Source organism: Drosophila bipectinata, chromosome 2R, assembly GCF_030179905.1.
Source record: "Drosophila bipectinata strain 14024-0381.07 chromosome 2R, DbipHiC1v2, whole genome shotgun sequence".
NCBI classification, from domain to species: domain Eukaryota; kingdom Metazoa; phylum Arthropoda; class Insecta; order Diptera; family Drosophilidae; genus Drosophila; species Drosophila bipectinata.
In genome coordinates, this window is record NC_091737.1 from 24,237,943 (window position 1) to 24,262,732 (window position 24,790).

At 39.2% G+C, this 24,790-nt stretch overlaps 2 protein-coding genes across 8 annotated transcripts in view; both read right to left on the reverse strand.

The window, feature by feature from the left end:
- Positions 1-4,077: 4,077 nt before the first annotated feature.
- Hr3 (Hormone receptor 3) overlaps positions 4,078-24,790 on the reverse strand; it is a 31,909-nt gene continuing 11,196 nt past the window's right edge. For 2 of the 7 annotated variants that reach the window (XM_043211083.1, XM_070278446.1), the window contains exons 2-9: positions 6,584-6,811; positions 6,104-6,272; positions 5,710-5,879; positions 5,551-5,654; positions 5,332-5,481; positions 5,028-5,271; positions 4,810-4,960; positions 4,078-4,745 (exon numbers count right to left, since the gene is read on the reverse strand). In XM_043211083.1, the coding sequence (XP_043067018.1) occupies positions 4,625-4,745; positions 4,810-4,960; positions 5,028-5,271; positions 5,332-5,481; positions 5,551-5,654; positions 5,710-5,879; positions 6,104-6,272; positions 6,584-6,811 (1,337 nt within the window). In that variant the 3' untranslated portion in view covers positions 4,078-4,624. Of the gene's footprint in view, positions 4,746-4,809; positions 4,961-5,027; positions 5,272-5,331; positions 5,482-5,550; positions 5,655-5,709; positions 5,880-6,103; positions 6,273-6,583; positions 6,812-19,382; positions 19,518-24,790 lie in introns of those variants that run through there. The other 5 variants (XM_017231756.3, XM_070278448.1, XM_017231755.3 and 2 more) reach the window with 5 other exon arrangements.
- On the reverse strand, positions 20,273-23,953 carry LOC122321287 (RUS family member 1). Its single transcript, XM_043211084.2, has 2 exons — positions 23,125-23,953; positions 20,273-20,881 (listed from the first exon to the last, which is right to left on the reverse strand). Exon 2 carries the CDS (start codon positions 20,654-20,656, stop codon positions 20,285-20,287), a length of 372 nt encoding a protein of 123 aa, XP_043067019.1. The 5' UTR covers positions 20,657-20,881; positions 23,125-23,953; the 3' UTR covers positions 20,273-20,284.

Here is a 24,790-nt window from a genome sequence, read left to right on the forward strand (position 1 = left end):
TTGCTTTTCGATTTTTTCACGATTGTTGCATGTTTAAGTGAGGGGGAGAAATGGGTGACTAGGGATTGTATTTTGTTCTTTTTGTGGTATGTGGTTCGTCACCTACCGAGAACACAGTTAAGTTCTTTATAAAGGGAGCTTCTTCAAGACATTTAAGGACATTGTATAATCTTCAAGATTTTTTAAAACATACCTCCATGAAACAACACCCCCAGACTGAAAGTTCATTGATCATTTTTCACTTTTCCCACCACAGGAGGATGGATGTCCAATACTTACTTCCGCGGAAATCATTCGGAGTGTTTCCTGTACTGGTCCAGCTGAACGCCTTGATTGACGTTTCATTAATGTGGATTATGAGCCACAATGCAAAATCAGGCGCTGAACACCAGCACCGTTGTGCAATTGAAACAATTTTTAATTGAAAAATGGATATAATAGGCAATGAAGTGATTAAGCCGCCCCTTGAACCCCCAAGGCAAGTAAAAAGGCCGGCAAGTGTTTTCTTTATGATTTTCATTTGTTTTCTCTTTTGGTTTGCTGTTGTTTTTTGTTTTTGTTTTGTATAATTCAGATTACATTTTATTATTAAGAATGAATTGAATTATTTTCTGCTGGTTTCTGGTTTCTGATTTCTTGGGTTGATGCGGCGTTTAACGGCGTTCTCCAACAATGTTTCGGTTCTGGGACCAGCGGATGCATGCGGTATTTTGTTTCAGTGTCGGGTTGTTTTCTTTCTCGAATCATAATAATCGTAATAATCATAATGCAGTATGACATAATATATATAATCTGTCCCATATATATGTATGCGTGTGTATACGTATAGAGATTCGTATATACTATATATCTGTGTATATATAATTCGATTTACCTAAAAACAATTTACAAATATATAAAAACGAATTCACCTATTAAACTAAAACTACATGTGTCTGAGTTTTTTGTGAGTGTGTGATGTGTGTTCTTTGAGTGAGTGATAGTTTATAAAAAAATGATTCCTTCTTTGATTCCTTGTGTTGTTCGTGTGCCAATACCCCTTCAACCTCCTCCCTCCTCCAACAGCAGCTACTGTCTCTTGGCCAGTTTTTGTTTACAGCCGAGCCACATACACAAATAATAGGTATATTGGTTTATGTGTTGATTTTCGAGATTTATTTATGTTCGGGCACGGACATTAAAAAACCGAATAGTATTGTTTGAAATTAAACATGCTCCGGGTCTAGCCCGTTGAAAGTCAAATATCGGAATGAGTCGATGCATGTTACTCATACGCAGCGTATGGCCAACACTCATACGCCCCATGGTACAGGTACGAGAGGGAAAATCCTAAGGGCGAGGCAAAGACGTCATTGGAAACTATATATATTTATGTTAGTGAGGAAATTGTTTCATTCACCAATAGGAAAAGAAATAATAAAACTGTTCATCAGTCTATTAGGGCCAGTGTTCACTGTACCGTGCTTGTGACTCTTTTCCGTTGACATATTGCTTTTTTAATATTCACCTTAGAATGCGAATGGCTGTGTGTGTTAGTGTTTGAATATGATGTTTAGAAAATTTCCCCCATTTTGTTTTTCAGCTGCAGCTTGTGGGTGTGTTTGTGTGTGTGTGAGTGTGATAGAGGTGTGTGTGCAACAGTCGGCCTAAAGCTACTTAATCATATATATAATATATAATTTGCCTTCTTTTCATATATAAGTTTTGTTTGTATATTTAATTTTTTTTTACCTCCTTTGGGTTCTCTGATTGTTATCCTCCTTTCCGTTTTTAATTTTTTGTGTTTTTTGTTTTTTCTTTTAAGGGGCATTTAGATTTTTATAGATTTCTTTCTTTTTTTTTTTGCTTTTATATAAATGTAAATATCGTAACATAATAATTATGTCGTATATATGCTAAATTTAAATGTTAATGTACTCATTTTACACCTCGACGAGTTCGCATCTTTTATTTATTTTTTTTTCTGTTTAGTATTATTTAAAAATGTAACCGTTTGTCTCACTAAAAACTTAGCATACAAATTTAACAATACATATATCATTATATAGATACATACATTTATGTTTTTGTTGCCAGCGACCGCTTAAACCAACTTAACTTCAATTTATATTTTAGATTAACTTTGTGTCGTCAGTTTATTTTTTGTTTTTTGTTTTTCTTTATTATGGATAATTTTTAACAAAGTTCTGTATGTTTTTTTCGGGATTTATTTTGTTTTTGAGTTTGAAAGCTGCTCCCTTGCTTTGTATAAATTAAAACTAGTTTTGTATTCTCTATATTGTATATATGGTTTGTATATATATAAAGTACTTTAGTTTTCTTCTTTTTTTATTTTTCATTTAAGGCCAAAAATGTCAAACTTAAATTTGTCCAAATCTATCGATTACACTAAACATAGATTTTGTTTCAATTGAAATATTGTTGTAGTCCTCGTCCCAGTTCTATGTTAGCTAGTGTTTCAGGCAAAGTTAAAGTTTAGTTTTCGAGAGAAATCTTGCAAAATAATTGTATTTATTTTGGAATTTGCAAAATGTAATTTATTTGATTGTTTTTAAGATGTTGTTGTATACATTTTTCATTTTTATTTATAAATGTTCTTGCTATAATTAATGTTAATTAATTAATAATTATGCCTGCCTTCGGAAATTGTTTTCTTGAATAATTACCAAAAAAGTCCTTTTGATTTATTTTAAGCATTTAAATTTAGTAAAAATTTTCACTTTCGGGATTGGGTTCGAGCCGTGGCTTGGGAGGGGATCGGGTGGAGAGGGTGGGGGGATTAAGACACACCAATTATCACCTACTATCCAATGTGTTTGTTGTTGCTTTCTTTACTCTAAGTTTAACTAATTTATGTAATGTAAGCAATGTGTGTGTGTGTATGCGTTTGTGTGTGTGTGAATGCGATTGTGTGTGTGTGTAACGTCTTTGTGTAGTCAGTCAGTTAATTAATTGTATATATATCTTTATGTATCAACCAAAAAAGTTGTCGTTTTGTCTTTATTTTAAAAAAGATTTTCATATTTTTTTTTAACGATTTTTTAGCGGGAGGAGGGACAGGCTGGACTGGGAGGGGAGAGGGCGGCATGCTGTCGGGGTCGGTCCGTCAGTCTGTTTTGGTTTTTCTCATCCATTCCATTTATTTAAGTTTTAATCTTAGAAACAATAAAAGTTTTGTAATTATGCGTAGGATTTCATATCAAAAAATGTTTGTTTTTCGTTTCATTTCTCTTTATTTTTTTTTTTTACTAAACCTTGGAACCGGATTGGGATTTGTCTATCATGTATACATATATATACATATATGTATATATATAGATATATATAGCCCTATATATACGTGTGTGTATGTACGTAATTATGTTAAATTTAATATATATACTTGTATGAACTAATAAAAAATTGTTTTTAAACAAAATATTGCATACTTTTATGTGCTTGCTTGAAATTTGCATTTTCTTTTCATATCCGTTTTCTGGTTTTCTTTCGATTTCCCGCTCACTTTCTAAACTCTATTTTCTCCTTACACTTTCGTTTTTTGTTTTCTTATTTAACTGATTCCCTTCATCATCATCATCATCATCATCTACTACGTCGACTTATGTAAAATGTAAAAACGTAACGGTAAATTGTAAATATATTGTAATTGCATTAATCAATATAATTATAAGAACACATTTTCCGAGATATTCGATTTAGTTTTGTTTACAGTGAAATAATTTTTTTGTTTTTTATGTTTTATGTTTTCTGTTTTCTGTTCTGACATATAACCGATAAGACATAGAGTTATACATACATCTGCTGTATATATAATACACATACTTTAGTTACAACATAAGGCAAAGACAACCTAGGCGGGACCAGGGCGGGGCAGGGGACGGGACGGGAGGGCTGCTGGAGGAACCGAACTGTAGTAGAGCTAAGGACCAACTATCCTGGGATGCATACAAATTAAAAATTTAAGTACTTAATCAAGGCATTGCCGCCTGGGTTTGCTGATTTCTTGATTATTTCTTACCGATCTGTTTGGGTTTTCGGATATGAGATGTGGTACATATGTATTAATATATATATTTCTTTGTATGTATATGTTGTATATAAACACGAAAATCAGAATTGTATGCCCCTTGCTCCAAAATGCAATCGGTTTCGGTTTCAGTTTCAGTTTAAGTTTCGGTTTCGATTTCTCTACGAAGCAAAAAGTCTTAACTGAGTTAACAATATTTTTCAAATATTTTCCCTTCCCTTTCTCTGCGTTTTCCGCTCTGTCATATATAATATATATATGTGTGTGTCTGTGTGTGTGGGTGTATATGTGTTTATGTATAGATAGAGTTCTTTTTAAGTGAGTCCTTGGCGAGGATCACATCCTTGGTTGTATGCTAGCTTAAATCATGATAAAGTTCTTGTATCTGCAGACATCTGCAGAGGCTGTATAACGCATTTCTTTTCATATCCTTTTCATATTTGTATCCTTGCCGCTCGGTCCTCAGTCCTCGAGCAGCTGCTGTCCGGCAGGTGGCGCCACCAGCGGCAGGACTAGGCCTGCGGCATCCGCAGCCGCACCGGCCTCGTCCGCAACCTCATCCGCACTCGAGCTCTCCATGAACAGTTGCTGCTCTTGTTATGTCAGATCCTGCTGCGAATCTATGGAGAAGAGCTCCTTGTACAGCGCCGGGAACACCACATTCGGATGCTGTTGCTTGAATTTGCTCAACGCCTCCATATGCAGAATGGAAATGTCGCTGAAAATATGAATAGTTATGATTAGATCGGAGGATACTAGGTGGATACCATCCAAACACATACCGGAAATTGGGTATATTGTTCAGCAGTGTGTCCAGCACAGTGACATCGCCCTTGAGCGGCGCATGATTCGTTTCCAGCTCCTGCCGAATCGCATTCATGCTCAGATTGAAAAGCCTCTGAATTTCCGTATTACCACGGACTCCATTGCGTTCTACAGAGAACAGATGAAAGATTTATTGGTAGTAGATACAAATTCAATAGTAATATAATACCCTTACCTGGCCAGAGCAAAACTAAGCTCTGGTACAGCGCCAGTTCGGTTTCAGTCAGTTTAAGTTCGGCTATCGACTTGGCCGTTTGGAAGATGCGCGACACCAGGCGCATCTCCTCCGAGTCGGATGTGTAGAACGCCTCCTGGGGCAGCATCACATCGCCGTAGAGTACCGCGTTCTGGGAGAGATCTAGCAGTCTGGACATGCGAACAATCGCCAGCTCAAAGGAGCCCGTCTTCAGCAATAATATCTGAATGAGATTAAAACCATTAATTAGGTAGTTAATATATTTATTTAAAACAAGGTCTACCTGATCGTCCTGACTCAGGCGCATGAATCCTGGTATTAGCTTTGCAAATTCGATTATGTTCTGTATCATTTGTGTAAGCTTCTCGGCGCAGTCCAGCCAGAGCTCCTCGGGGCCCAGATTCTTGTAGTAGAGAATGCGCGATACGTCCTGCTTTTGTTTTAATATTTAATATTTATTTAGTCAGGGTTTAAGTTAGGGATTAGTTAGTTAGTAGCCTACCGGTTGCTTTCGGAACATGTCGTGCACAGCTTCCAGTTTGGTATTTGTGTTGTTATGCGCCTCCGCCAGGGTTTTGATCAGCACATCGTTGATATCGCCATCTGCTGAAGGGATATTATATTATTTCTAAAATATATATATTAAATGTTAGTTAGTTACCATGACTAATAAATTCGGGATCGATTATTGTACTGCGCGGCTCGTAGGTGGTGCTGTCCACGTAGTCCGCCGATATATCGTACTGCATGGTCTGCTGGGGCGTCACCGAGGCCGAGTAGCCGTAGGGACTGCCGTAGCCCACCTCATTGTTGGAATATCCGCCGCTGTAGCTGAGTGACAGAGAAGGGCATTACGGGTCGGGCATTACGGGTTGAGCGTTGCGGGTTCAGGCCGGGCACGGGTTGGCGGGTTGGGATATTTGGGTGAGAGGGGAAGAGAAGAGCAGAGAAACGGGGGAGATAAAGAGCGTGGACCAAAAGCCGGGGGCAGGGGCAAGAAAACGCAAACGGAAACATCAATATGGAAAGTCATTCTCATATCGGTCATACTGCACCTATTGTAGTTGTTGTGATGCAGCTGATCGCTGCTAGAGGGCGTCTGCGTATCGTACACGGAGCTGTCCGGCGCCGCGTCGCTCTGGGCCCTCATCTGGGCCCGGTGGAAGCGGACCTCGTCCTCGACCTTCTCGCGCTGTTTCTTCGACATCCTTCCGAACTTTACAGCTGCAAAAACGGGTTAAGGACATGATGGAATTAATTTTAAAGCCTCAAGATGGAGGATATTTCTGTAATAATAATTAAACTAACAAATCAACAAATTTTTCTCTTTAAAAAACTGTTATTATCCTTAGTTTTATCATTAAAATGATCTTCATGCTTCCTCCCACTTAAGTAGACTATGAAAATTGTCTATTTCTTTGAATAGAAAGAACTAGTTCATCACTAGTTCAAGGACACCCACAAAGTCTGAGTTGAAAACTTAAAAATAGCTTAAAAACTTTTTCTCCTTAGAGACTTGAACCATTTCTACAGACCATCACGACTCATTCCCAGTTTTAGGCACTTTTGCAGTCTACAGTATTGACAGCGGTTCCGGTTAACGCGGTCCACCACACATTGCTTGTTGCGCGGACACTGATAGTTCACCACGGAGCTCTGCGATCGTCGAAAGAATCCCTTACAGCCCTCACAGGTGATAACGCCGTAGTGCACGCCCGATGACTTGTCGCCGCAGACTTTGCATGGAATTATCTCGATTTGAGCTGAAATTAAAGAGGTGGAAGATATAGATTAGTATTGAAAGAAATTAAAGTAAAACCTAAAAAAAATATTTTAAATAATTGTTTACCAGCAGATATTTAAACTTCATATATCATTTTAATTACTAGATAACAGATACTCTATTAAAAGGAAATAATTTCCTCTTCTTTTGTTAATTAAACCCCTGTTAAATTTTTAGAAAACAGCTTTTTCATAACTTAAGAACCTACATCACAAATAAACGACAATTGTGAACGCCCCGCAATTACAATCAATGGATTTTCCGATCCCAGACTTTCCATTGTCGGAGTTCAGACAAAAGCAAAATCAACCCCAAAGAACTATTGCGCAATATTGTAATGTATTATCCATGCGGCACAATGCACCTTAAGCCACTTGTCTGCCCCAGACAATAAAAGAATGCTCGCACACCAGATTGTCTGTGGCAGCGAGAGGCCCAATGGGGGAGAAGAGGCCCAGAAGAAAGAGGTTGGAGATAGTGCGACAGCTGTTTGGGTTTCCCTTGCCGCAATCCTTTACAGCGATGATGCAATTTCCTGATCAGCACCACTGCACCATCGCTGAGAACTGGTTCAATGAGAGAATTGCGATTTGTTGCAACTAACACTAGTTAGCAAAAGATCAGTTTGGGCGTAGACCTTAATGGGGTTTCTTAAAATTATAAAAAAGGGGGATATTTTTCTATATTAATATCCATAATATCTATCTATATTGATATAAAATATATCAGGAAATAATGAAAACTCTTAAAAACTCTAAACGAAAACTAGAATATTTAAGATTATAGTCCATGCAAGTTCATAAAATCTTAAAAATTCCAAACCATTATTATCACTTATTTAATAAAGCTTAACCCCAACTTTTGTTGCCCAGTGTTGGACTTAAAAAGCATGCAAGAGCGGCAGCAGATAAAGAGAGTCTGGCGGCGGTATTGTGTAATCTAGGCGCTTTGCGTATTTACCCACGAGGATGAAAGATGCGCGCTGAACCGAACGCAGACAAACACAGACGCTGTCGCAGCATCCGCCGCAACAGAGCCGCCAGCCGAGACGTCAGCAGCGGCAGCGACGTCGACTGCGGACGGCAGAGCAAAATCAAAACACAACACAGAGCTCGAAAAATGTGCCAAGCCGCACTGCTTGGATCGGATCGAATGGAAATCGGATTGGGAGTGGATTGGGATATTGGGGGACGGAGGATGTGGGGGACCTTTTGGGGGATTGGGAGTCATGAGCCGAGAGAAATGTGTGACAGATGATGAGCGACAGCGGCAGTGGCAGCGGAGTGAGTAACCGAGTCGCTTTGTGTGAGTGAGTGACTGAAATGTTTTTCAAGTGTCAATGAACCTTTCCAACACGGCAGTATCTCACAGCGCACACAGATACGGATACCGCTACCACACAGATACTCCCGTAAACATTCTCGGCGAGCGAAGAAAAAGAAAACAAAAACAAAATCGAAAAGAAAGTTCTCCGACTCTCTTTACTGGCTCGCCGCTCTCTTAAACGGTAAGAGAGTCCTTGCCGCTCTTTGGAAATGCAACTGAGCGTCAAGTTTTCTTTCTCAGAATGTGTGTCGTCATCGTCGTTGGGCTGAAAATGGGGGGGTTTTAAAGCGCCTTAAAGTTTTATCTTTTTCGGGAATAAGGAAATACTTGAAATACCCGCCTAGCAAATGCCAGGCTTCGTAAGGCTTTCCCTCGACTTCAAAATAATAAAAAAAACGAACATAAATCTTTATCTGAAGTACTGGGAATGTGCGTGTTTATGAGTCTTCAGACAGATAAGACGGAGGTAACTGCATTGCTGGAAGAGAGTGGGGGTGGGCCAGCATTTACCGCTATGTCGAGTAAAAGCTTCGAACTTTACGGGCAATTTCAGCTCATTTGTATGCACTTCATAAAATCGATAAATGAACCGATAACACACTAAGCAAACATCCCTGTCGGTAGTAGTGCACTTTTTTTGTTTATTTATTTTGGAAGTTTGGATTTTTATGGTGGCTGTCAAATAATTCATTAGTTTTAGCTTAGTATTAGTAACTGTTGCAGGGGCTGTGTTAGAACTATAATTAAGTTTTCAGACTTTACATGGTGACAAGTTACTGGAACTAAATGAATTCTGAACCTACGCACATTTTTTTGCCCCCATTCGGGTTAACAAATACCAGTCGCAAATATTTACTTAATACGCTGCGCGGAAAAGTGTGTCACGAAATACATTTTATTGTCTTATTTGGTTTTTTTAGCATTGTGTACTTTGACGGCGAGAAAACAGAAATTTATGACATACTTTTTCGAAATTTAAGCAAATATTGGGTGAAATTGTTTACTTATCAGAGGTAAAAACTGGAATAAAACGAGCCAGCAAAAATCGCATGTAAGCTATAAAATATGTTTAATTAATTAAGCTGCAACGCCCAGCCCAGCACTCAATGAAAAAACATCCATTCAATTATTAGGTAACTCCACGTATCACGCATACGCACCGTTGCCGCCGAAAACGAGTTGCAGTTAATAAACTAAAAAAAACCCGCTTAATAAAATAAATTCAGAATGAGGAGGGGAGAGGCTGAAATATTTAGCATGTGCAATTTATTTGCATTGCCCCACGGGCTTTCTTTTTGCCTCGTTCGCTGGGTGCAGCAATAACCAGAAGTCAAAATTAATATGTTCTTCTTTATTGCAAATGCATGGCCACAAAAACAAAAATGCAGGACCCGAGACACTCACACTTGCAAATGCTCACATTCGTATTCGTATTCGAGAAAAATTAATATGCAACGACATGTGCTAACGAAAAAAAAAAGCAACAAAAAAATAAAAATAAAAAGCCGGGAGACTGCAGAAGTCGGCTGCCGGAGGGGCCTGTGGGGCGGGCTGCATATGATTGCAGTTTTTGGCACTGCGGCGCACGGCAAAGTCAAACAAAATAACAATAACACCAGAAACTATAGCAATAATAATAAAAAAATAGACATATAAAACACAAAATAACTCAAAAACAGTTGGTCGAGAGACGAAAACTATGAGACTAAAGGTGATAAATGGTTTAGATTATGATGTAAAATATTTAGAAATATTGGAAGTAGAGTTTCAGTTTTATATAAACAACTTGGAATAATTGAAGTTTTAATTTTAATTTATTATAATTTAATTTATTATACATTTTAATAATTTCAGGCTTTTGATTAAATTTAAAGGAAATACAGTAGCTTATTATTATTTTCATATACTGTATTGGAGTACTCTTTATTATATTTCAAATATTAGATAAGAAAGTTTTTAGAAATAAAATAATAAACTTGAGCTTAGCTTCGTCACCTACTTCGAGAGGTCCCTACATTAACAAATATAGTCTAAGGCACATTCTTACATTCTACATTCTGTAAACCTCCATATCCATATAAAATCTATCTTATCTTAAACTTGATGTAATAAATATGAAATATTGTTAAACACCACATTCGTCACTTACTTCTTCTGCTCTCTACAGTGACAAATGTAGTCTTAAAAGAAAACAATCCTCAAAAAAATGTAATATTTATTCAATAAAGATAATGATTAGATATTTATCTTATGGATGCTTTAACTTTAAAGTTTTCTTACTCAATTTGAGACTCAATTTGATGCTTTATTATGCATTATTTATTGAAGGTATTCATTTGGTGATTTTTGATTAGCAAATTAGTCTTGTACCTTCCAATTAGCATCCCAATTGAGGTTTTACTGCAATGTGGATTTTGGCATGTCTGGGACCAGTGTGCCGAGGCAGAAACCAAAGCAAAGTCAGTTTCAGTTGCCACTTTGGCAGCGCAGTCGACGCTATTGCTGTTGCAGTGGCTGCGGCTTCTGCTGCTGCTGCCATCGTTGCTGCTGCTGCCTATTGCACAAGTTGCTTATTCGCCCCGTCGGCAGCGGCACGAGCTCGCTTCGGCGGCCAACCATTCGCATTCGGATTCGCATTGGCAAAAAGCAGCTTCGTAAGTGGGTCAGCGAGCTGTGGGGTCAATGCACCAGCCGACGACTGCCTTGTGTTGGAGAATGAGAAGCCAAGAGAGTCGCTCTCGGCCCCCCCTATCTTTCTCTCTGTTGGAGCTCTCTCTCTCTTTGGGTCGTGCTTGGTTCTTTTGCCGCCAAGCAAATGCTAATAGAAAACTCGTTTCAAGCTTTCACACTAACACACTCAAAGATGACAAAAACACAGGCTGTGAGATGGTGGGATGGGTGGGGGCGGGGGAATAAACTGGGAAGAGTGCGGCTTTTAGCCGGCTGTGCGAAATGCCGTTAGAGAGAAAGAGCATTAGCATGCTGGCTACGTAATTTGTCGCTTTCTTTTCTGCCAGGCTACTACATACATATGTACGTGTGTGTGTGTGTGTGAGCTTAGAATTCCGTTAGAATTTCGTAAGGTCCGATTTCATTCATTCACAGGCTTAATGGAGATCTCAGAAAAACACATAATATTGTTGCTATTAACTTGGCTAACGGGTGTTCGCCTCAGTTCGGTTCAGTTCAGTTCAGCTGAGTTCTTATTTTTGGCCACATATTTGCGATGATGATGACGATGATGATGATGATGATGATGCGATGGCTTGGCATTTTTGTAATGTTTACATTTCGCACTCGCACTCGCTCTGGCTCTTTCCCTTTCCCCCAAAGAGCCCTGTCGTACGTGACGCGTTCGTTCTTTTGTTGCCAACAAAAGAATTTCTCATATACAAATTTTTGACTGGGCCCACAAGTTTATTGACCCACGAAACAGCACAAACGAGGAAGAAGTAGTGGCGGTGGCCAGAAGCGGAAGAATTTTGCCATTTTTAGTCGAATTTTACGAAATGCTAAACATTTTCACCAAATGATGTAATTTCTTCGTGTCGATGCATAAGTAATTCGATCGTTCTCAACCAGAAAAGATTTATTAAAACAGCCACTATGGAGTATTGACGAGAGTGTCTATATATAAGCGCACTTTAGTCAGCGTTACGGCCACCATGACGTATGCGTAATTTATTATATTGTTTCCCAAACATCACGTATACGTTTCACGTGATGGTGGATCCGATCGGAGAGAGGAGAGGAGCTTGGAGAGATCCGCGAGAGAGGTTCTGAAGTTTACGGGTTTTCTTCGAAATGATTCATGGTTTTGTGGAAAATTTCGCCTTTGAAAAGTATACGACTTTTTAAATGACTTTGAATGCATATATGTATATATATTTATTCATACTTATTTTTGGCCTTTTGATTTTCTTTTGAATCATGCCGAAAATCACGTTTTACAACAAGATCTTATAAGTAAAGAAAGTTCTACATGAATTTCCATTACATTTAAATAGTCTCTCTATAAAGAAAATGCATTTTTCTAAGAATTCGAATGGGTGTATGCATATTTATGTGCTTGACATCGAACAGAAGCATAAAATGTAGGCCTACGGCATTATTTATGCACCAGCAGCAGCATAAATGAAACTCAAATCGTAAAAATACGAAAAAAAATACCTTGAAAACCTCAAAAGCCACACACCAAGCTTGTAAACTGACTCCTTCTGATTGTTTTTTTGCGTTTTTTTGCGCAACAACTACCAATGCACTTAAGTAGCCAATTATTTATGGTATTTAAGTGTTTTTGACTAAAGCATCAAAACCAAAAAGAACTCGGTTTGCATTTTGGCCAAAACAAGAATTTTCAAGTTGAGCCGGACCAAGACCAAGACTGACTCGAAAATACATATACTTTTTGGCCAAATGTATATACATGGCCATAAATGCACACAGATGTACAAAAATGCAATCTGTATGGAAAAAAAACAGCAGAGTTCTTGAAGAAAATCCATTCATTGTGGTTGTTGGGTGATGGAAACCAGGCAAACTCGTTTTTCCACCATTAATTAAAATTTGTTTTTTTTTTTTTGTTTTTGGTGGAAATGTCTGCAAAATTAACAACAACAAACTATACAACAAAAACAACCATTGCAGTTTGCTACTGAAAAAAAGAGAAGAAGAAAAAACCTGAAAATGCAATGCTGAAGCGCCAGGGGGTGGCCGGCGAGGGAGATAAAGTGCTTCTATCCGCCCTGTTGGCTGTACTGCCACTGCCTCTGCCTCCGCCGCTGCCTCTGCTCCTGCCACTGCCTCTGCCGCTGGCGTCATGCAAATTGTAATCAACAAACAACAAAATTTTCTGTAAAGTTGAAAGCTATACGGCCGGCACAGTGAGTACTCGCCGCAAAAAAATTCTTAAGTTTTCAGATAATAGAAGTAATGGAAGTAACGACCTTGGTAATTGTTACTCTGGCAATCTTTTTGCTGCAGTTTTTTACATTTAATTGATATTTGTTTTTATTTCTTACAGGGCTACTTTAGTTTTGCCCAAAATGTGGGGCTTAACTTGTATTTTTCTTTAGTTTCTTTAGATAGATATATTTTTGATAAATTTTATTGAGATTTCTATTACTTATCCAATTTTAATAGCAAAAATGCCTCTATAACTGTGGAGGAAATTCTAGAAAGGTGACGAATAGCACGTCTTAGTTTTCCTACGGAGGCTATTATTTAAAACGAAGAATCAAACATTAAAAGCTTTAAATGCTTATAAATTGGAAAAAGTATGAATTGAAAATGTATATCTTAAACAAAAATTAACATAAATCAAATAAATTAAAATCCAAGAGTCAATATCCTTTAAAATAAAGGATAAAATTAGTCTTAAACTAGAAATTCTCAAGAAGAAATCCCCAACGGATTTCACAAGCTTCACTAGTCTTGTCAGTCTTCTGAGAAGAATCTTCCTATTCCCTAGAGCTCTGAACTTAAAGCCAAATAAATCAATCCTAAAAGATTAAATAAATATGTTTTTTGACATTTGGGAGTTGAATAGAAAATATATATTTTTTTTGAAGTGATGTCTTGAGGGATTAGTGTGTCGGAAATCCCCAAGATACTTGTGCGTAAAAGTACATTAGGATCTTAAAAGGGAGTTGATTCTTGATGTTTTTTTTTTTTGAGTCTATTGTGTATTCACTGTAGAGGCAGCAACAACAACAATGCTGGAAAACATTCATTTTGTTTTTCCACTTTTCGCTGGCAACTTCTCAGTCGTGGCCCCCCTCCCAGCTGGCCCCCTGTCGGCCGCCCAGTCAGCGTTCATCATGCAACTGTTCACTGTTCAGTGTTCGGTGTTCAGTGTTCGGTGTGTTCGCGCCGCGTCGCACTAATATCCGTCCTTGGCTCGTCTGTTCAACTTTGTCCCAGTTTTCGCATTTTGTTGGCGCGCTTTGCCTTTGCCTCCACAAACGTTGGCGTTGCATTCTGTCTATGGTTGAGTGCCCGAGTATCTGTGTGAGTGTGCTGGCAGCCAGCAGCCAGCTAACAGCTAACAGCACTAGCTCCACTATGTACAGTATAGTGTATACATACATACATATATTTGTCTATTCATTTGGCGACGCGACTCAAATGCAATGTCTGTGAATCTGTTTGTGTCTGCATTGTGGGGCACATGCAATCTTTTATTTGCTTGCATATACATATGTATATAATATATATATACAATATATATATGTATTGATGGACGAGTGGTGGTTGTGTGCGACAAACTCACGCACAAAACGTTAAACTATGCGAAGAGTTGCATAGATAAGATACGCAGCTGTGTGGGGCTGGGGCTGGGGCTGGCTTTTGGGGGCTGTTGCATTAGATAGGCAGGCGGGCCGGCCCACTCATGCCTAGCATTTGATGTCTGCCTGTCTGCTTTATAATTACTACAATAATATTATTTAATTTATTTTTTCGCTGCAGCCCAGCATAATGAAAACGTTTGTCAAGCTATACTTTGTACAGCGGATGTCATTAGATAGAACCCTATATGACCTGTGGAACTTTCCAGTTCAAGTTAATTCCTACCGTCCATGTCTAGTCTATTTTGATTCCTTGTCTATATCTCTCGTAGTACATTGTAGCATTGAAGTTGCGGTGGCCTTATGACACACATTCTGTGGTTAGGCTTATCTCCCGTCTATATGTAGGGTTTATTTTTTGCCTTACTTGTTTGTGAACAGCACAGTAGTGTTGATTTTGAAGAGTTGGACAAAGAAGTGATAGTATTTCTACCTTTTCTATAGATCAGAGTTCAAAAGACAATCTTTAAGATTGATATTATCAATAGAAGCAACAACTTTAAGACGACTTGAGTCAATAGATCATAAATTTGAAACACGAATCGATAGATAATTCCCAGACTTTGATGGGCTGGGCCCTATTATCTTTATCGGGCTATTCAGAGTTCATTGAACCCCTCACATATTTGCCAGGTTTCGGACCAGCACTTGTAAGTTTCCCCCAAATTATCAGAAAGAACAAATAGCCTGTTTTTTAGTGCTATTTTTTTTTTGCATTTCATATTTTTCTAGGACACATGCGAATGAACTTTTGGAAAACATGAACACATTACTCCATTATTTGCCTCCAGCAGACAGACCAGAATTTTTTCAAAATATTTGCATGCTCCACATACGGAATCTATAAGATACTATATGGGGGTGGGCTATATTGATGGGAAATTCCATGCCAAATTTAGGTATTTCTTTTCAAATGGAATATGAGTATATATGAGTATATGAGTGTGAGTTTGGTATGCAAATTGGAGAACATGTGTCATTACAGACATCTGCCAACTATGGAGATGGTAAAAAAAAGAAAGTTTAAAAAGAATCTTTATTATTTTATAAGGAATAAGGTATAAGGAAGAGAAATATGTATCAATAAGGCATTAGTGTAATTAAAGTTTAAGGTTTAAAGACCTTTTTATAGAATTCTGAATAGAAAGTATAATAAAATAAGGGTTATAAGAATATATTCTTGAATTTTTAGATGAAATATAACATCATACTTTATAATATGATCTAATAGAATCTCATATTTCCGAAATATATTTTTCTAATATTGATATACATATGTATAGTATATGTATGATATGGAATATATATATATTAGTCAAATATATATATTATTTTTATATACATATATAGTTTTATATATTTAGTAGCAATAACTCAATATCATGCTCTATCTTTTTGTTAAAGATGAAGTTCAAGATCTTCCTCTATGATAAGATCTATAACAACCCTATATTGCCTAAATACCATCTTCCTAAATGATAATTATGGACAGATAGTCATAGATATGATATGATGTTGAAAGCTTTTAATATTTTAAGTCTTTAATACCATATCTTGATCTATCTTTTTTAGATCTTGATTCATATCTGATTTATAATCTCTGTTTATGGTTCTCCACCGGTTCTTTAGTGCCTAGGAAGCTGGTAAAATGCTATTTATAGGCCATTATCATTTGTGCCTAATCAGGAAAGTTAACGGCCTAATGGCCGGCCCAAAAGGAAGTCAAAGTTCGACGACTGTTCTACTCAAAGCAATTAATACGGCATTTGCATGAAAAGCAAGCAGCAGTAGGGGGAGAGCCAGCAGCGGTAATCGTGGAAATTCACGCAATAATTGTCAAACAAAGAAGTGGGCGGCAGAATTTCCTCCCCCCCACTCTAAGGCAGTGGCTGATTCTTCCTCCATATGCCTCCCATGCTATCGCATTTTTATGGCTCCAAACTTTGACTGCATAAATAATAATTTCGAGTCGCGACGAGTCGAGTTGTTTGAAAAGAAAATAGAAATGGGGGAGAGAGCAGTAGAAAAAGCCATAGAAAGTATTTCCCATTGTGTCGATGTTGTAATGTGCGTGCTGCTGGCTGCGCTGCCCACGCCGACACCGCTGCCGGCGACGCAGTCGATGCCTAGCTCCCGCATAATAGTCATCGAATAGACCCGACCCCTGCGCTCTCACGCACTCTCTTCCCGCGCTCCCGCTCCACCGTTCTCCCACTCTCTCCGCTCGGCGCTCTATCGCAAAGTGCGTGTTCGAGAGTGCGTGTGTGTGTGTGTGAGTGCGTGCGAGTTGAATGACCGCCGAAAATAATTTTTTTTCAACGATTTCAGACTTTTACTATGTTGACGCTGCTTGCTGCCTGCTGCTTGCTGCCCTGCTGCCCGCTGATGATGGCTGTGTGAGCTATACGGCCTGTGTGCTTTGGCGCTTCTCACGCACACACCGGCACACGCGGCGGGGCACACAGATACGCGCCGCCAGAAATTTTGTAGCTTCATAGTTTTTTGAGTGTTAAACGACCGTTCGCACTATCTCTCGGAGGGGGAGGGCGAGGGCGGGCCTGGCCGGCTGGGCTTGGGCCTGCATGGGGCGCTTTTTTTTCGGTCTATGTGTGTATATGTGTGTGTGTAGTGGTGAGCAGACTACACAATCAGCTAAAGCAGCAGCATTTCACTTTAACAAAACTTTTTCGGTTTCTTTCTTTTTCAATATTTTTATTGTTGCTTCTTCGCGCTCCCCACATCCCTAGGGTCCCCACTACCCCCTCGCTTTCGTTGTCAACTCTTTCGCTTTTTAAATTTCTGCTTTTGGCTGCTTTCTGTTTACGCCGCAAAATTTCTTTCACTTTGCGTACGTTTCTATCAGTTTCACGGTTTCAGCCAAAAGGAAAGGCAAACAAAAAAAAAACCATAAAAAAAAAACAGCAAAAAGTGAAAATTTTAATAATAAAATAAAAAGTTGATTTTGCGGAAGTCGCAAAGGCAAATTGCATGCCAAAAGTAACAGTGACCGACAGTCACCGACCCTACACCCCTTTTTCAGTTTTCTCCCTTAACTAATTTACACGCAACCCCATGGGCGTCCCCCCCAGGAGGGGGATAGATGGTGGCCTGCGATTAAGATTTATGTTGGATATATATAATATGCTCCTAAAGCTCGGCTATTACGGTAATTGCAGTCGGAACTGACCCCCTAAGGGTTCAAGGAACTCGGATTAAATGTGAATTTAATTAGTTGTGGCCAGTAGTTTATTTTAGGTCCGGATGGGCGACACATTATCCCCAAACAGGAAATTTTTCAAGGGATTTAAATTGGTTTTCTTTTTATAATTATCATTCAAATACTTTAAGAGAGGGGAATGGCTTAAAAATTAATATGAATAATTGTTACTATGATTTTTGTATAGGTTTTTTAATAAAAAGCATCTCTGTTTTGGGTTCAACTTTCTTGAACTTTATTTTATCTTAGTTCATTAAAGGACTCCCATAATAAAGGTCTATAAGCCCCAAGATAGCTTTCAACAAAGCCATTTTTGAATAGGAATATATTATATGATATTATTATATTATTCCTTACTGCACTACAATATAAATTACATTATAAAATGTTTAAAGACTTGGATAATGAATTTCTATTTGGATTTTTAGTAAGTTTTTTGATAAAAAATGTGTCTCCTTCTTGGCTTAAACTCTCTGAAACCTTATATTATCTGAATTTATCAAAGAACCCCCATAGTTCATGACCATAAACCCCGAAGAATACTCGCAATTAAACCATTTTTGTATAGAAACAATATTATATTATTATATTGCACACATGGTCTTGCATCTTCCACGAATAATAATAAAATGTATATAGCTCTTTGAAACATTGTTGGCATTACAATATCTCATTTATTTTTTTTTATGACTGGCCTGCGAATTTTAATTCGCAAGTTTCTTTTTCATTTCATTTTGAACTTTTTTTTTTTTTTTACACTTTTTATGGCTCAGTTACATACACAATTTGTATCTTTGTATCTTTTTTTTTGCAGAGAAGAAAAGGTTGTTGGCTGTCTCTTTCTAACCATTTGATTGCCTTTTCGAATTAGTTGAATTGTCAATGCAAACCACACACACACACACACACTACGCACTATACACTAACTCGAATGCAAACACACTCAAGAGTGTGTGGCAGTGTGGCATAATGTTTCGTAATCTTTCATTTGGCTCTTGTTTCTTCTGCTGCTGTTGTTGTTGTTGTTTTTATTGTTGTTGGTGTTTTTGGGGGTCTTTCTTCATTTACGAATTTCATGGATTTCCCTTAAATAATTTTTTGTTTTTGTTGAGAAACCCAAGTGACTTTCACTGCCAACAACACGGCGGTAGCCACTCGTTTCGGGACCAACTGACTGACTGACTGAGTGAGTGACTTGGCTCTGCCACATAAAACCCCCAACTTAACTGGATTTCATTAAATTTAAAATTTATTTGCCTTTTTTGAGTTGTTTTTTGTGCAATTCTCTAGTTACTTGGTTTTTGTTTTTTTGTGGGATGAAAGTTCACACTTAATGTTTACTTTACTTGCAGTTAAAAGTTACCAAATAGTAAACATTTCGTGGTTTGAAAATCCCTCTTAAAAATAGACTTCCTTGGGGTTTGGCAGGAAATTTCTTAAAATTAGAAACCATTTTGGTTTAATTGGGTTTTTGAAAGAGGGTTTTTGAAATACTTTAAGAGACTACATGATATAAATGTATATGAATCTATGAAGTATAGATTCTAAACAAAAAGTACTGTTGTTCTTAAGTTTTTATTATAAATGACATTCCAAAAAGAAGGCCCAACTTAAGTATTTACATATATCTAGTATATATAGATATATATTCTCTTCTTTACCTTTGATGGAACCGCTGGAGTTGTTTTGTCCCGCCGGCGATTGGACGTTGCTTTGACCGAGATTGTTTGCGTGTGCTTCCAGTTTCGAAGTGACGCTGCTCCACATGTCAAACATACGTTGCGTATACATAATTATTAATGGAAATGCGAAGCTTTGGTGACGTTTCTAACGTTTTGCTTTAACTGGCTGTCGCTGCAGTACACTTGCAGCTTGCAGGGGGGTATACTATCAGTTGTATCAGTTGTGGCGGCAGCCCACACACTCTGTTAGGCCGCGGGCCATACGGGGCGTATGCGTAATGCGTAATCCGGCAGCTCTTTCTTGAGTTGGAAATCGTAGTCTTTTGCTTTTTAACTTGTTATATATTGGTTTGTAAATATGTAAAACGTTGTATACAGTATTTAATATATATATATATAGGTATATACTTTATATAGCTGCCCTTCGGTTCCAATTTTGTTAGCCAATCGTATTGCACTTGGTCTTTGAATCAATCTGCTTTTTATGAATGGATCTCTCGCGTCCAGTGTGAATCAAGAACTATCACAGTGTGTATGGGTGTTTTGTGAGACGGGGGGGAGGGGCTTGCTGTGTGTGAGAGGGGGCTTGCCAATCGATATATGTATGTATATATATATATATATGTTGTATATTGCTATATATATATGTATGTATATAATGATCTAACGTTGTCAGGCCTGTAGGTACTAAATTGTTGATGTTTTTGTTGGATCTGATGCTGCTTTTAATATTATTATTATTTAATTTTGTTTATAACTATTTTTTAATAAGACACTTGTTTAGTTATTTAACTTTTTTTTGTTTTTGTTTTTTAATTGTTTAGTTAAAGCGATTTTCTATGATTTGTATGAATATCCTATTAATTCGAAACGAACGACCTTTAACCCTTTTGCAGTATTTGCAGATTGTGGTTGTTGTTGCTGTTGCTGTTACTGTTACTATTATTGTTGTTATTGTTGTTATTGGTATTATAGTTGTTTGAAGTTTTGTTTTTGGTTGTTTTTGGCAGTTGCTTCTGCTGCTTTATCACTTTCACTGCGTTGCTGTTGCTTCTTCGGTTGCTGTGATTTTTATTGTGTTGTTTGTTGTTGTTGTTGCTATTACTGCTTGTTGTTGTTGTTGTTTCGTTACTGCTGTTGCTGGTGTTGTTGTTGCTATGCTCATTGTTTTGTCGATTTCTCTGTTTTGCTTGATTCCAAATCAAAATTTCCAAAAATACGAAAATTTCACGACAATTAATTCCGGAAGACATTTAAACGCAATCTTTAGCGCTTTTCTCATCGATTTGAACTGTCGCTGCCTTGGAAACGTTCATCAGTTTATTATTATTGTTATTATAATTATTAAGGACCCTCTAGGCTTTTAGCTTAAACACTTTGATGTACAAAATGGTCTGGCCCGTTATGTAAATACTTTTGCTACGCACTGTCAGCCATGGCCAAATCATGGCATTCAGCATATTGCACGGGAATGATGTCTGCGGGAATTTAAAAATTTTCATTTAATTTAAAAATCCCAAAAATGCACATAATTTTCGAAAGTGATTCTCTCATAAATTATGGGATTTTTTGGAGGGTAGCCAATATGTGTGTCTGAGTGCCTCTTTGCCAAACAGGAACTGGGCCGAATTCCCCGCCCCCCAACTAGACTCACGCTCTCCCTTTTTTTTCGGTTGGCAACTCCCTTTTAGCCAGCGATGATTATACGGACATGGACATGAAAAATCGATAAAGAAATGGGATTTAAGGGTGCCCAGACAGACGTTGGGGTTGGGTCGTGGGGCCTGAAAATGCAGCGCATAAATCTCATCGCCAGGCATAGTGGGTGTGTTCCACCAGTGTAGTGTAGGCGCACGTGTGTGTGTGTGTGAGGGGGGGTAAACATAGAAAAAAGTTCTATGACCCAAAGCTCAAACACACACAAACGAGCCGGCAAACCCAATGAATATAAAAACATTTTTACTTTTCTCCCTTTCTAGCCGCCATGAGCCCCCCACCCCACCCAAGGGGGCCGGGGGAGTAATCAGTATGTTGGCGGTTTGGGGTGGCTTTGGGTGGCCATGCGGAAGCCTCTGGCAGACGTATAAAATACGTCACCAAAGCGACAGCAACAACACAAAAATTGTGCCAGCTCAGAAAGCGAGAGAGATGGAAGTACATAGAAAGAGATGGCCTACACAGAGAGGGAGAAATTTACATACACAAACATACAAACATACGTACACATATACATATAGACAAAAACGCAATGAAAAGAAGAAAATGCTGAAAAGAAAATGAAAATGAATAGCCCCCCCCCCAACAGTAAAATGAAAAATTCTCTCACAACGACAACGAACTTACTAACGGTACCCCAAGCTAACGAGCCGGTCAAGCCGACGATGAGTAAGAGAGAGAGAATCATACGGTGAAAGATTGCTTGTGGGATTGAGAGGGTGGGGGGGTGGTGAGGGCAGAGCCGAAGGCGGTTACAGTTACAACAGCAACAGAGCGACAGCAAAGCAGACGACAAAGTTTACAAGGCAGCGCTGCCAGCGTCGCTGTTGCTGCGCAGCTGATGTTACTGTTGTACTGCTGGCGCTGCCGCTGCTGTTGCTGTTGCTGTTGCCGTCGTCGTACGTTGACGCCGTCGAAAAAGACCAATGACCTATGGGTGGGCTCTACGGCTGCCCCCACTTTTCCACTTTTCCGCCTGGGACTTGTGCTTAGGCTGTTTTCCGCCTAGACACGGAAAGAAAAATCGTTCTAATAGAAGGATGTCTGACTAAGAAGCTCTTTTGGAGAAGAAGTGCAAGAAGCTTCAAAGATTTTAATCCCAAAACTTAAAGAACTATATCTTCTCCCGATTTGGAGAAGCCTCTGCTGCATTCTCTCAGTGCATCTGGGGTGGCACACTTATGGGCGACACATGTAGCGAGTGTGTGTGTGCTTAGCCATGTTGTTCCACTAACGGTAATGCAAACAGCCGACTAAAAAGGCAGCAGAAGGAATGAAGAAATAGAAGGAGGAGGGGCAGGAGGAGGAGGAGGAGCAGGAGCAGCAGTGGGTGGCTCTGGCTGGCGACCGACTTTAGTCTATGAACTCGCCTGAACTGAAAAGTCGGAGCAACTACTACCGCCTCTAACTGCTTCTAACGACAACAATAACAATTGTTGATAATCATAAGTTGCCACAATGGACACAGATACAGATACAGATACAGATACAGTATCTGCAACAAAGGGGCAGCCAACTACCATAAGGCCATAGACAAGAAAAGGGCATCTTGTGGCTTTGTTGCCAGTTTTTGGGATACTCCCAAAGATCTCCTCCTAGGATGATGATGGCAAAGACAATGGGCCCCAGCCCCAGAAGTTATAATAGATACTTTGAAAAATTGCAAAAAAACTGGAAACTGACGGAAATAGTGGGGTTTGGTCATCAAAGAGGTGGAATGTGGACCTCGAGGGACGGTTACTGTCTGCTGTTGATCTTAAAAACTTGTCAGAACTCAAAAATAGTTCTATTTCCCTCACAAGTGGCCAATAAATTCTGATTAGAACGGAGTGGGGACTACAAGAGAAAGCAATCCTAAACCTATCTACAAGTTCCTCAACCCGCCCGTGAGATGTATCCAAAAGATGCTGAAATTATCCAATTGGCGGGTGGCGATGAGGGATTATCCTTTCTGGCACATTGGCACTAAGACACACATATTGGTCTTCACCGATCGTACACATACACTATATTGTTGTTGTTTCTTAGTTGTTGTTGTTGAACAATCGTATTGGTTTAGACGAGGGGGAGGCTGGTGATGGGGGCCGGGAAAGGATATTGCATTCCCAGGATCCTTTTGTTTTTTTTTCTCAGGAATATGGAGAGTATTACGTCACTGGCACTTCCGTTTCCGATTTCCGAGAGGGGGGAGGGGGGTAGGCGCGCGTTGCAATCAGAATTGCAATTGTTGCAGTTTTAGGCACGATGTGATATTTGAATGCACACGATATTGATTGATTGATTGACTGGTACTGTGAGTGTGTGTGTGCTCGCAGAGATATAGATAAACCGTATTCTATGATTTTTTTTTGATCTGAAACCGAACAAACTTCATCAGTTGCAGTTGCAGTTGCAGTTGCTGCAGCTCATGTTGCAATATTTTTTGCACACACACCCACACCGACACTGACACACTCTAACACACTAACACACTGAGGCAGCGGCTGGCGCGCGCGTTAGTTTCGTAGTTTGCCTTTTTTTTCTCAAAATTTTTTTGAAATAATTTTCGTATTATTTTGCTCCTTCTCGTCGTTGGCTAAGGGGGATGGTGGTTGTGGTGGTGGTGGTAGTGGAGGGAGGGGATCCAAAACGCATAGACACACACACGCACACACGCGACACAGATGCAGATGCAGATGCAGATACGGATACGGATACGGATAGAGCGATGGGAAATAATACGGTACAGAGTAAACAACAACAACAAATAATTAATAATAAAGATACAACGCGCCACGCATCGTAACCCGCCGCCGCGAAACGCTCAATTCGAGGTGTATCTGAAGAGTGCCTCGAAATGTTATCGAGTTCGTTGTCGTCGTGCGGCTGGTGCTGCCGCGGCGCAGCAGAGACGCCGGCAGTGCGGCGGCAGCGTCGCAATGCGGAGTGTGTGTGGTGGCACCTCGGCCGCAGAGAGAGCGAGTGGCCGCGGAGAGCTCCGGCCGCCCAACGACCCAACGAGGGCTCCCCCGAAAGAGAGCGCAACGTCAGTGGGTATATGTGTCTCTGTGCCGATGACTTCTTCTTCGGCTGGAACCGCCTGCCCGCCCCCAAGCCCCCACGCCCCTCCTACTCGACGGGTTTTCCTGCTGTCAGCATTCCGCTTTGGGCCGTTCATTCGCTATGGCAACCGCTCGGAAAGTTTTCAGCCCAAAGAGCGGGAGAGAGAGCCCCCAATCAGCTGTTATCTGGAGTTCTCTCTTCGTTTCTCTTTACCAAAAAAACATAAAGAGAGAACGAGAGAGAGCGGACTGAAGCTTTTGGCGCTTCCTTCAATTAGCAGGTCAATTGCTTTTTAGGCCAAAATGTGTGCACTGCAGTTGGCCCGGCCTTTAATTGCACTTTTTAGCCATGCGTCTAATGGTTTTCGGGGAACGGAAACGGAAATTGGCCCCAAATTGTGTCACTGTGTGTCCTGTCAACAAGCCATTTTGTTTACTTTGTAACTCATACTCATACACTATACATAGTAGATACACTATTTATGTTTTCGGTTCTTTAGTTATGCAAAAATCAATTGGGTTAAGTTGCATTATTTATGCATACACTTTATTAATTTTATAAATATTCAAATGGCGTGCAAAAAATATAAGAAATAAGACACAGTCGCAGAAACAGTCAAGGTGAACTGC